The sequence below is a fragment of the Arachis duranensis genome, chromosome 1 (genome assembly GCF_000817695.3).
Source record: "Arachis duranensis cultivar V14167 chromosome 1, aradu.V14167.gnm2.J7QH, whole genome shotgun sequence".
Lineage (NCBI taxonomy): Eukaryota > Viridiplantae > Streptophyta > Magnoliopsida > Fabales > Fabaceae > Arachis > Arachis duranensis.
The window spans coordinates 31271793-31285986 of record NC_029772.3 but is presented as its reverse complement, the minus strand read 5'-3'; the positions used below and the strand labels follow the sequence as shown (position 1 = coordinate 31285986).

Genomic DNA, 14194 nt, shown 5'->3' with positions numbered 1-14194 from the left:
ATCAACTTCACTGTGATATTATTTTTTTATGGTTGGATAATTTTGTCAAATTTCAAAATCTTTCAAGGACTATTTTATAAATAACAAAAGTTAAGTATTATTTTATTAGCTCCAAAATCTTTTAAATATCAATTTGGTATTTACCAATTTATTGTTTTGCCATCTTTGTTAGAAATAAAATCCTCAGGAATCTTTCGGTAAAAATAAGTTTAAAATCACGGTTCACGAGGGACGGGGGTCAGCAGTCTATCTCATTCTCCTGAAGAAGGCGACACTACTCCATACAGTTACACTTGTTTCCCTGTTGAGATTTCATTGGATCCAATGCTGCATTAGTTTTTTCTCTCTCAATCTCTGATTCTCAATCCGAATCAGCCCTGCGGGTTTGACTTAGGAAGACTTAAGTATACCAATCACTATATAATTTCAAATCCTCATTTTCATTTTCATCTCCTTCGTGTGTGGGATCAATTAGATCTCGTTTTTGTATTGGTAAAAATGGATCAATTGTCAGCTATCAGTGAGGAACTCGCAGAGATCGATGGCCGCATAGCCGATAATTTCCGCTCTCTAGCGTAATCTCACTAACCTTACCAATTTCCAACTGATTCTGATTCTGATTCTGAATTTCCTATTATTGGTGTTGGGCAGGAATGGCTTCCAGAAGCTTGACAAGATTAAAGATTCCAGCAGGCAGAGCAGGCAGCTCGAAGACCTCACTGACAAAATGCGCGACTCCAAACGGTAAAATGCACTAATAATACGCACCTCTTTGATCTTCTCATGATTATGATTATGGTGATGATGATGATGATGATGATGATGATGATGATGATGTTGATGATGATGATGGTGGTGGTGGTGGTGATTCACATGTTGCCTTGCTTGTGGTTAACCACATATCAGGTTCCACTGCCAATGAGGGTTGGCACAGGTGTAGAGACCCGAAATGTATCTAAAAGGATGTGGGTTTGAATCCTTTCTGCCTCATAAAGGTGCCTTTGATAGGTGATTTATAAGAAATTTTTATTAAAAGGGCAGCCGGGGCCATTTTTACGACTTCAACCCATAATCTTGAGGTCATACAGAAACAACTCAACCGTTGCTCCAAGACTTCCCTTCATAACAGATTTTTATTATCGAAAAAAAAAGTGTATTGTACATTTTATTAAGACTAGGATATTTGGGCAATGGCTAATAAATACAAATTAAGTTGGGATTGCCACCATTGACAGATCTTTGTTAAATGTAAAATCATCAGAACCCAACCCTTGGTTTGTGTGCAGTGACAAATGTGTTGTTGTTGTTTGGTGCTTTCTAAAGCTTTGTTTTTGTTACTTTCATGAAACCATTAGTTTTGGAAGCATAGCTAGTCACTGAGCATGAACAATCACAACCTTTTAAGAATTGAGGTTTTGGTTTTACTCTCTATGGTCACTGTCTCACTGAAGTGCTTGTATGTATGTATGGTTGGGTATACTTTTTCAGTCTTATAAAAGAGTTCGATAAAGAGGTGAAAGCTTTGGAGGCTAATTTTGACAGAGAAACCACCAAAATGTTGAATGACAAGAAGCAGTCCATGGTGAGATGTTAGCTCTAGAAACCTTAAGGCTGTGTTTGTTTACAGGCACAGGACACTGAAATAGGGATACAGAGACACAAAATTGTGTTTGGCAGATGAGACATGGATAGAGATATTGTGTCCAAAGATACTGAATTAATGTATTTTGTGTCCATCCTGACAGGAAGGACACAAATTACTAACAAGAGACACAACTTATTTTTTATTTTTTCTTTTATTATTCTTGTTAATTTTTCATAATTATATTTTTTATTATTATATTTTGCTTTCCAAATTTTTTGAATGAAAAAAATGAGAATAAATTAGACTTTTATAATTTATTCTAGTTTATTACGAAACAAAATACAAAAATACTAATTTTTGTGTCTCTGTTCTGTCTTATTCTCAGTGTCTTATCTTGTGTTATCAAACGCAGCCTAAATTTCTGTTTTTGCTACCAGTTGTTATCTTTGGTACATTCTCCTTAAATTATCTTTGAAATCAATCAACTTAACTGATGAATGTTTCTGCATTTGCTGTCTTCTATTGCAGATCAAAGAGCTCAATTCATATGTCGCTTTGAAAAAACAGTAAGTAATAGTAGTAAGTGTTTGCCTGTTTGGCATGCATAAAATTTTCCCATGATCATATCATATTGCTTCAACGTCCATTGAATGTTGAAGTCAGATCGTTGTTGCATGAGTAGCATGATCTCCTTGATGGATTGACAATTGCATGATTTTATTGCAACACAGATATGCTTCAAATATTGAGAATAAGAAAATTGAGCTGTTTGAGGGAGCCAATGAAGGTTTTGCAGAAGAAAATGTCTTGTTAGCATCTTGTAAGATTATGGTTTATTCTAGCATTCATGTATCATAGATATAACATGTTTTCAGAAGCAAAATAAATGAAAATTCTGTTATCAATTTGTTTTAGTAGATGCAGAAATAAGTAATAGAACAAGCTTAGTTGTTTATGTTTTTTCAATCAATAAATATTTTTCAGCTCATATGTGGTAGAGGAATGCTTTTTGTTGTGCTTGTTATATATAGTTCAATGTGGTGTTAAGTTGATTGAGACATCATCAAGTTGATGCAAATCTTGATGCAATTGGTGGGTGTGGGGGGATGGGGAGCATACATTAAAAACATGGACAGAAAGAAAGATTGTCATTCGTCTCTAATATTCTTCTCTAAACTAAGCATGCACTGTAAAAATGTGTTCATTTCTCTACTTAGCTAAAATTCTTTTTTACAATAACGATTCGATTAATCTAGCACATTTGTCATGTAAACATTTCCTTTACAGCAATGACAAATCAACAGCTAATGGATAATGGGAATCGGATGATGGATGAGACAGATCAAGCCATTGAGAGGGGAAAGAAGGTTATTTTATTTCTTATGTAGTGTTTCAATTTCTACTCATTTTATTGTTTGCTAAGTTGACAGCTTAGTTCCACAAATCATGCTTGTATACTTTAACTAAGGTCGGACTTGAAAACGTTGTTACCAGCTTTACCATTTTATCCTCCCATCTTGATGTTTCTTATTTGTATCTCATTGTTTGTGGTGTTGTTTATTTTACACCTCATCATTTGCTTCCTAAATATCCCAGGAAAATTTCGTCATTTCTTCACAACACTTCCTTGCTGATTAAATTTATGAATACACTGTAGTTATATATGTAATTCTGTACCAGTTTAATTTTATGGTCCTGAAGCATCTCCATCTCAAACACAAGCTGGAGAAAATTTGATTATTGTTTACACATCTCCTGTAATTCTTCTATTGGGTATTTCAAAATCTCAAAATCAGTGAAATTTGTTTGAGGAGGCATAGTAAAAATGTTTCATTCTTTTTGTTCTTTTTTTATTTTCATATTCAAAGGTAGCATATTCCTTTTGCATCGTCAATGCTGGATCTTACTGTTTCTTTGTGATAGTACTTTAAAATCTTCTACCATGTGATGTTATTCATGCACCTCGTTTGATTAATGTGGAAAAATTTGGATTTTATGTGCACTCACCTTTAGACCACAACTGAACTCTCAGTCTCTTTGCTCCACTTAATGTGATTGCATGAAGGATAGAGGAAGAAATAGTTAAAAGAGTGTTTGTGTTAATTATCTGGATATTTGAACTTTTTATTGAAAAAAAATCTGGATATTTAAATTCAGCTCCACGTCTCTGAGGGTAAATTGGAGAACATGTCTGATGGAAATTTATTTATTTGAATCTACTTGCATTAACAGGTTGTTCAAGAAACAATAACTGTCGGTACAGAGACTGCAGCAGCTCTGAAGGCTCAGGTATGAAACTTAGGCTCATTCTACCTGTTCTCTTTAAAAAAAAATGAATTTGACTGGGGAACTAAGGGCTGTATTTGCGTCCTTGTTTAGACAGAACAAATGAGCAGAATTGTCAATGAATTGGATTCTATCCATTTCTCTATAAAGAGAGCCTCTCAGTTGGTCAAGGAAATCGGTAGGCAGGTCAATTTCTACAGGATCCCGTTCATTTTATGTAGAATATAGTTTCTATAGGAAGCTTTAATTTTTTTAACTCACTGGAGATTTTTCAACAGGTTGCTACTGACAAGTGTATTATGGGATTACTTTTCCTTATTGTAGCTGGAGTAGTTGCTATCATTATTGTAAAGGTATGACCATATGACTGTAAGAGTAGTTCACTTCTTAAATCTCGTTGTTTAATTCAGAATCATTATCTTCTATTATGGTCATGTTTCAACATTAATTTATCGGAACTTAGGTTAATTGTTTACTCATGGTATATGTTGCTTGACAATGGGATCATTTTTTTTTTGTTGCATATCAAGCATACTATTGATCTGTTGATTAATCTTGAGAAAGAACATCCATAGTTCCATCTTCAAGTCTTCACGTTGTATCCAGTTTTTGATTGCTTATCTCCATTAAGGATCCATGGTTGTAGTTTTTAGGTACTTTTGATATGATGTGTACCAAGGTTTGTTTGCTTCTTGTGATAATGATAAGAAATTTCTCACATATTGTCCTTAATTTCGGGGAGAGCAAACCAAAAAGCACTTCAAGAGAAATGCTGAGTAAATGTACTACCTGTGCTGCTGTGTGATGATAATCACAAGAAATTTCTCACATATGATCATTGTTGTTGGCAGAGCAAACAAAAGGCATTTCAAGATCTACTTGTTTGAGTTTGTTAACAATGAACAAATGCTAAGTAAATGTACTAAAATGGAAGATAGCCTTACATTGTCTAAAATGTACCAAAATAAAAGTTAGTCTTAATACATTTTGAGATCTATAAGTGTAATGTTAAAAGAAATGTTTTTGGTACTTTCTATTTCTCGTACATGGAGCAAACTCATTTTCCTCCACCATTTGATTGGATTTTGGATCCAATTCTATTTGGTCCCATACTCTATCTAATGGTAGAGAAGAGTGAATTGACTTGGTATATGAGGAAGAATAAGCCCATGTAAGTCAACTCTTTTCTTGAACATCCCCTTGGTTCATTTTTTCTGCTAGGACTAGGTTCCGAAGGCCACCTCTGCAATGCACTTGCTAAACTGCTTGTTGTTGTTCTGTTTTCTTAATTTATTTATTTAATTTTTGTTTATTGTCTCTAATCATGTTAAGTTTGTCTCTCAAATTTTCAGCTTGTACACCCAAACAACAAGGACATCCGAGACATTCCCGGATTAGCTCCTCCAGCCATGAACAGAAGACTGCTTTGGAGTCAAAGTCACAGTTAAGTAATCAGAATTAACAACTGTGATGTGCTCAGAGAGAGACAGTAAAATGATCGAAGATAGACTTTGCGATAAGCTTATGAGATTGATTCACATGCTCTTTGGTTTGATGATGACATTGGCTGCAGCTGTTGGAAAATTCGTGTTGCTATTAATTGGTTGGGTTTGTTTATTTTTACATAAATAGTGTAGGGGTTGATTAACCTGAAGAGTGATATACTATGGGCCTAGGCCTGCACTTTTGATTTATTTATTTATTTTTCTTGAACTGAACATTTTTCACTGAAGCTGCCGGCTATAGAATCATAGGGAAAAGCCAATCAAATGATCCATCAGGAGTGTTTTGTTGATTATAGTGTTGTCAAACTTGTAACATACATGTATTGAATCTTTCATTCTATGATTTATTTACTATTATTATTCTTGGTTAATTAACATGAAGCATGTGTTTGGTTTTGAGTTGAAATTTTTATACATGGACATCTTACTCCAGTTGGGGTATGCTGGGTTGAGGATGAAAATAAGAGTAATTAAGAAGTGAATTTGGTACTTGGGAATATTTTTTCTCTTTAGGAGAAGAAACTATTCTCTTTAGAACAAAGTTTAACTAATCCATAGGTATCGATAGTTTGGTACAAATTTGAATCATAATTTTTTTTTATGAAGCTTTTTAGTTGGATCCTTAGTCTAAGAAAAGTTATTGTATTCAAGTCCTGGAAAAAAAAAAAAAACCGAGTCATAATCTAATTTTATAAACTCAAAAATATGTATTTAATTAATCTAATGAAAAAAGATGTATACTAAAAGTAAATTTTCATTTCGACTAAGGGCAATCTCTTTCTTCTAGGATCGGCTGACTGGCTTTTCAGTTCTATTTATGTGAAAGCTGACACATAATAATAAAGGTTAAGCGATATCATATCATTTTAGGAATGAGTATATGACTAATGTTAAACTTGATTCTAACAAAGCCGGTGAAATATCAATTCAATTGTTTAAAAAACTAATATACTATATATGTTTTTTTCCTTTTAGAATATAAAATAATTAGCAAACTAAAATAATGTCCATTTTAGATAAAAAAGAGATTAGATTGATATCATTAACTTTAAGTAACTAATTTGATATAAAAAATCGAATGATTTATATATTTTCTTATATTTTTCCAAAGGATAAGGATCTTGTGACTTATTCGAAAAATAATTTCTCATCTAGTATGTTTCACATTTTTTTATGATTTTTTTTACCTTCAATAAAGTTATTGCAAAAATATAATGCGTGTTTGCGAGTTAAAAAGTAAAACTTTGGTGAAAAAGAAAGAGAAAGCGCAGAAAGGGCTTAATTTTAATGTTTCTGTTGACAATAATTGATAAATCAACTTGCATATTCATACTAACAATATCATGACATTGAAAGCTACCAGATTAACAAATCAAAGCTTATTTTCAAGATTTTAACTATTCAAATTTTGTTCTAAGAAAAGAGATATGATATCATAGTCATCGTTAACAAAGCAATTTGGACATAGCATTGCAAGTTATCTTCACCAAAGTTACCACCACTTTATTTTGTTTGTTAGTCATTAATAGCAAATTGATTTTCTAGTTATTAAGAGTATGTCACTGCCAACATATCACTTACGGTGGGATCCGTCGCAGTACTGAGCTCCATTTAAGGATTTGCCACTGGCCAATGAGTTGTTGCATGCACAAGGCGAGATTCGAACCCCCGACACTTGTTTAAGCGAACTAGTGAGCTAACCACTAGATTAACCCAACTTGGTTGACAGTGACTTAGCATTATTAGAATGAATTACTATTGTTTGTCCAAAAAGCTTTTTCAATTGACGGAAGATCCAACCCATGTAGGCCATTTGCGTATGTTTGCCCTGAACCTGGAAACCTTTAGCTTACTCCTTAATTTAGTAACACTTATACTTTTTAAAAATAGTTTATAAAAATTAACGTTTCAAAAATAATTTTTTAAAAATTATAGTATTTATATTTAATAAATTAAATTAAAATAGCTTTCAATAAATATAAATAACAATAATTACGTTGATAAAATAATTTTTAAAATTTAAAAATACTATAATAAATATAAATATAAGCATTAAATTTAAAAATTAATTAACATATGAAATTATATTAGATTTTTAAATTTTAAAATACACAAGTTAACTTTAAAAAATTTTATCTTAGATATTTTCAAAAATATTTAAATCTTTTAAAAGTTATAAGAACAAGTACATGATCCTTTTGATTTATCAAATACAAAATGAAGAATTTGAGTTTTTAAAAAATATAAACACCTTTTCAAAAAACTTTACCAAACCAAGCCTACGTCTGTGGAAGATGTTGATGAAACTTAGTTAATTGTGTTATTCATTAGAAAGAAAGGTAGAGATCTCATTGCTCACCACATTTCTTGATTCGACGTCAACAGAATCGAAGTATCGCCAGTGCGGTTTCAAGGAGGTTTGTGGTTGTTTTGTTTCAGATCTCATCAGAGGATATTGGCACCGTCATCGGCTACGGTTAGCGGGTTGAGGTACTGAATCTGTATTCTAATGACCATTTCTGATCTGTTTGTGTGTGAGTATTTATGTGATGCGGTAGATTTGAAATCACGCTTAGCTTAGGTTGGCCCAAAATTTTAGTTCTTTAATTTAGCAATTGAATGTGCTAACAATACCAGAAGAAGTTTGTTTTCTCCCTAAAAAATGTTAGGAAATAATAACTGCTGTTTGTTTGAATATTTATTTTTATAGTTAGAATATTTGATAACGTTTAAGGTATGCACTACAAAGATAGTAAAGGCGGGGTTTATATCATGGCCTTTTGGCATGTGTTTTTATATTGTTATAATTGAAATCTATTATTTTTAGTGAATAAATTAAAAATAATTGTCTAAATTTTATGCCTCACGATAGAAATGGATAGCAGATTAGCAGCTTATCTAAATTAGAATAAAATAATTTGGATTGGAATTTGAATCCTCTAAAGTTTGAATTTCACTTTAGAGAGTAAAGTGTAATCTTCTACCCTTAAATAGTTTTTCTTTTATATTTATTCTTGGTCCCACTTATGAAATAAATTATGAGAGATCACATTTTACTCTCTAAAGTGAAAATCAAACTTTAGAGGATCTAAATCATTTGGATTGTACCGTTTTGTCATTGTTATAAGTGTGAGAAGGCATATCTTGACCCCTGAAGTGGAATTAATTTTTTTTGCAATTAATGTTCGGGTGAAAAGCATAGTTTTTCCACGTCAATCATGTTTGGGCAGGATACGTTGCACATAATTCTTCTGTTTAGTTAGCTGGAATCATACTTGTAGTTTTGCTGATGAAGATAGAGTCGTGTTTTAATTAACTATCTTTTTATGTAAAAGTAGAATTTTATAGTTAATGTATTGACTTTATGGTCTAAATAGTGTTTGTTATAGTCATGGCTGATGTAATGTTCGCTTACTTTAGAATTTTCTGTCGAGTTGGACTTTGACAGGTGGAATGCGATGGTGGAATGAGCATGATAATGGGTTTGTCACTGGAAAAAAGTGAATCTGAGTTAGGCATTTCAAACAATGATATTGTTGACGAGGATGATTTTGGAAAAGCTGACTTGTTCTTGGATGAGGATAGTCGTCAGTATGAAGATGTGACTAGGTTGAGTGTAGAGAACATATTGAAAAAGGTGTTTCAAACTTAGGAGCGTGTATATGAGTTTTATTCAAGGGTATGGAGATGCAATAAATATGAGGTCTGTAGGAGAGACTATAAGAAGGATGAAGATGGGAATATTGTAAGAAGAAGGTTCTTTTGTAATAGAGCTGGCCTAAGGGATGGAAAGCACTAAAACAGATTAGACAGGAAGAGAACCCACAGGCCTAAGACACGCACGAACTACCAGGCCTTGATGTCCGTATACCTTGATAAGGGGAGCCCAATTTGGAAGGTTCAGAAAGTAACCCTCAAGCATAACCATGAATTGATGCCTTGGGAAATGGTTCACATGATCCCAAGTTTCCATGTGATATCTGGGTCCGCAAAGGCCTACATTGATGGCATGCATGCGTATGGGTTGCCGACATCTAAGATACTCGGTTACATGGTCGGGATTGCGGGTGGTTATTCTTTTTTGGGGTTTACCAAGAAGGACGCATACAACTACATTTATCGTAGCGCGTAAAGGTTGTTGATGGCAACATGAACCTTGCTATAGTCTACTTGCAAGGCAAGGAAGCTACTAATTCCATGTCCATGGCTCGGTACAATTTGACTAAAGAAGGTATGTTTGCCAACATGTTTTGGGCGGATGGCCCTAGCAGGGTCGCCTATTAACACTTTGGGAACGTGGTCGTATTTGATTCGACATATAAGAAGAACAAGTACAAGTGGATGTTAGAGAACTTGTTAGAAGTCATGTGTGGCAAGATGCCTTCTGTGGTTGTGATTGACAGGGATGAGTCGATGATTGCCGCAATTAAAGAAATGTTTTCCCGGGGCAACCCGTAAGTTGTGTGCATGGCATCTATAGAAGAATGTGACTTCGAATTCCAATGACTAGATGTTTCCAACGTGTTCTCCAAGTGGTTGTATGCAAACATGGAAATTGAAGAGTTTAAGGAGGAATGGGTGCAAGCTATTGACCATTTTGGGTTACACAATAAGTATTGGACATTATAGTTGTATGAGATGAGGAAGATGTGGGCAAATGCATACTTGCATCGCAAGTTTTGCACAAGCTTTCACACGACCTCTTGGTGCAAGAGTATGAATTCCCATCTGAAAATTTTCTGTCTTTAAGGCACATTATTCTAGAGCTTGCGTAGAACCTAAAGCTACTCATACACAAGTATCGAAATAATGAGCTAGTAGCCTAGTTCAATTTGATGTATGGCATTCCCATTATGACAACATGTCTTGATCCTATGGAGAAGTTTGCTGCATCGGTGTACACAAAGGTCATATTAATACAAGTGAAGAAGGAGTTTGACTCTGTTTTGGTTGTTAACTTTCTGAACAAACGATGGGTCTCAACGATGATGGTGTACACGGTGCAGGAATATGGATATCCCGGTCAGAATGTCGTGGCGTTATACGATTTGAATATAGGGAGGTTGGACTGTCGTTGTAGATTTTGGGAGAAAGAGGGTTTTTCATGTAGGCATATATTTTTTGTCATAAAACACTAGCATTTAAAGAGTATTCCTGATTGGTTGATTTTGAGACAATGGAGGAAGGATGTGAAGGTTGTCGACAAATACAATGAAAAGATGGAAGAATCTGGGGAGCAGGGTTTTCTATTGAGACATGGTGCCCTGCATGGAATAGCGCATGGATGTTGTTCATTGCGGCTAAGAACGATGAACTTTTTAAAAAGCGCATGAGAGGAATAAGATTCATTTGTTGTGATCTTCAGGCAACTAGCAGTAATAATGTCAGCAGAGAAGTCTAAAGACAGTCTGTGATGTAAGAGATCCAACAGTTCTGCGCACAAACGGGGCACCCAGCACAAGGGGACAAAAGGGTAAAAAAATAAAGTTCAATAAGTGTAGAAGAACCGGGCACATAAAGAAGAGGTCCATTGAGGCACAACGAAAGTCCACATCGATGAAAGATCCGTGTGTCATACAAGGGAAAACACGTTGAATGAATACAAGGTAAACCTTCATTTGTAACTCCGTTAAGAACACTGACTTAAGTACGGGAAGGGATAAACACAATAAGAGCAATAATCTTAACATAACAAATGTACTAAAAAGTTCTTTTCATATGACTTAGGATGTTTTGCCGACTATTTCTTTGCATCGTGATTATGGCAAGGGGTTAGTAAAATAGACAATGGGTGCAGGGAGGAGGAGAGGGCAGATTACAGATGGGACCATATCATAGGAACAACGCAAAGCGAAACCATGAATATTGGTAGAGTGGAAAAAACCATCGCTTGGGATACATAGGTACCTTATTTTATGACATACTGATTTGATTTAAAGATATTAATCGTATTTTGATTTTTAATTGGATATATTGAATGCGGTTTGAATTTTTGAAAATTTTAAAATTCTTTGCTCGAGCTTTTGTGAGTTGGGAATAATGTGTTCATCATTGTAGGTGTTGGAGATGTTGTTGTCATTGCATGATCGCTGCTTAAAGCATTGAAGCATGTGACTGCATTGAAGAGTTGTTCTTAAATATATTAGTACACCTGTTGTTGTAGTAAATTATCGTCATATCTAGTCCCTTAAGCTGGTTGAGGCTGGATGATGTTGCTGGTAGTAGTCAAAGCTAAGTTCTATGTGCATAGCACTCGATGTAAAAGGGTAAAGAGTTCATGAAGAATTGTTGGAGTAATTTAACTATTTAATTATTGTTTTCATCTAGAGTGTGTGGTATTCCATTTAAGGCAACCTTATGTAAGGCTAAAATATTTTGTTGTTGGGTAAACACAAGACGCCTAAGCCCGATACATTTTTTTAAGCTCAGTTATAGGTGGGGTATATAAGATTCGAACATCTTAATCGAGATAACACAAAAAAATAAAAACTATTTTGATTCTATGTCATAAATGGGCCTTGCGTTCAGCGATGATTGTGGCCTTTAAAGAACCCCTATGAATTGTGGGCAACTAGAGTAGGGTCCCAATCATGACCTGTTTCGGGTGCTTGGACCAAACACAATAGCGCGGATAGCGAATGTATAAATTCAGCTTGGTTAATGTAAAAGCATTCATAAAATGTTGAGAATATCTTATAACCTAATATTTAATACTATTTAAGATTCCGCTAACATGTTCAATATGTATATTGTACATTATAGATCAAATTAAAGACTAAATTTCGTAGGCCAACTAAGATCAATTAGCATGCACACCGAATAATAGTAACAAAAGATTGTAACCGAAAATGTTTGGAATATTTGCTGGATCATTAACACGCCAGTATAGTATTGCCACCATTGTTTGGGCTCAAAAAAGGAACCAAACCATGAGGTAGTTAAATGGTCATGCTTTAACTGCAACTACTGCTGATTGTGGTGTCCTCTTCATGGTCTTTGTTGGAGTCCCAACACTACAACAAATAAGATTTTTCGCAACGGCAAAAAATCGTTGTCACGTATCGAAAAATCATTCCTAAAACTTTAAGTAACGCTTTAGTAACGGTTTTTGAACGGTGGTATATGCAGTCGTTATCAATGCTAATAGGCAACGGTTTTTTACCTAAGACAATGACAACAAAAAAAATTGTTGCCCTTCTTACCATAATAGACAACGGGTTTCACAATAATTTTTAAAGAATGCTTTTTATTGTTGTCTATCATTATGCAATGGTTTAGAACCATAATAGGATAGACAATGGTTTTTTGCCATTGTAGTTTTGTTACTAATTTGGACAACAATTTGAAAACCGTTGTCTTTTGTTGATGACTTTAAGAATGGTTTACGAACTGTTGCTTTTTGTGTTTTTATTTCTACAACAGTTTTAATATCGTTGCCATTTTGTAACTGCCTTTGACAACAATTTTAACACATTGCCTTTTATGACTTTTAACAACAGTTTGTTGTAGTTATATCTTTCTTTATTTACAATAGTTTTCTCATGTTGCATTGAAATTAGTATTCCAACTATTTTTTTTTTAATTTAGTGTCAATAAATAACCTTAACTATTTGAATCAAATTACTAAAAAAACAACTAATTGAACATTTACCATCAAATTTGATTTAAAAAGTATTCTATACACACACATTATATCATCATTGCAAAATAGCATAATACTAGTCTAAATCATAACAACTTCTAATTATATCATTATTGTTCAAAATACCATAATACTAGTCTATGTCATAACAACCTCTAACTATATCACCTTTACAAAATATTAAATAACAAAAGAGAGTTGAAGTAATTAAGTAGCAAGTAGATTTATCATCATGTCCACAACTTTATGACTTTTACTCTCTAAAATTTGATCTTCAAATTTTATGACATTTGTAAGATCCATAAAAATTATAAAAGGATTAATTAGGTAATTAATCATTAAGTTAAAATAGTTAAAATGCGCCCGGTGGTGCACGGAATTGTGATTCACACTTTTCACAACTCCGGTGCCACTAACTAGCAAGTGCACTGGATCGTCCAAGTAATACCTTACGTGAGTAAGGGTCGATCCCACGGAGATTGTTGGCTTGAAGCAATCTATGATTATCTTGTAAACCTTAGTCAGGAGATTAATAATGGAAAGAGTTTTGTTTGTAAAAAGCAAAAGAACATGAAATGAACAATACTTGTTATGCAGTAATGGAGAATAGGTTGAGGTTTTGGAGACACTTTGTCTTCTGAATCTCTGCTTTCCTTCTGTTGTCTTCTTCATGCACGCAAGGTTCCTTCCATGGAAAGCTGTATGTTGGTGGATCACCGTTGTCAATGGCTACCATTCATCCTCTCAGTGAAAATGGTCCTCTACGGTTTCCCGCATGGCTAATCATCTGTCGGTTCTCACTCGTTCCGGAATAGGATCCATTGATCCTTTTGCACACTGTCACTGCGCCCAACAATTGTGAGTTTGAAGCTCGTCATAGTCACCCCTTCCCAGATCCTACTTGAAATACCACAGACAAGGTTTAGACTTTTTGGATCTCAAGAGTGCTGCCAATTGATTCTAGCTTATACCACGAAGACTCTGATTTCACGGAATTGAACACTCTGTTGTCAGGAGAGGGAATCAAACACGTGAACCAGGAATCCAAGAGATACACATTCAATCTAAGGTAGAACATAAGTGGTTGTCAGGCACGCGTTCATAAGTTGAGAATGGTGATGAGTGTCACGGATCATCACATTCATCATGTTGAAGTGCGAATGAATATCTTAGAAT

At 34.2% G+C, this 14194-nt stretch overlaps 1 protein-coding gene across 1 annotated transcript; it reads left to right on the top strand.

The window, feature by feature from the left end:
• Positions 1-221: 221 nt before the first annotated feature.
• On the top strand, positions 222-5753 carry LOC107483758 (novel plant SNARE 11). Its single transcript, XM_016104376.3, has 10 exons — positions 222-575; positions 652-744; positions 1489-1582; positions 2114-2151; positions 2317-2405; positions 2873-2952; positions 3818-3874; positions 3965-4057; positions 4150-4224; positions 5224-5753. Exons 1-10 carry the CDS (start codon positions 499-501, stop codon positions 5317-5319), a joined length of 792 nt encoding a protein of 263 aa, XP_015959862.1. The 5' UTR covers positions 222-498; the 3' UTR covers positions 5320-5753.
• The last annotated feature ends 8441 nt before the right edge of the window (positions 5754-14194 follow it).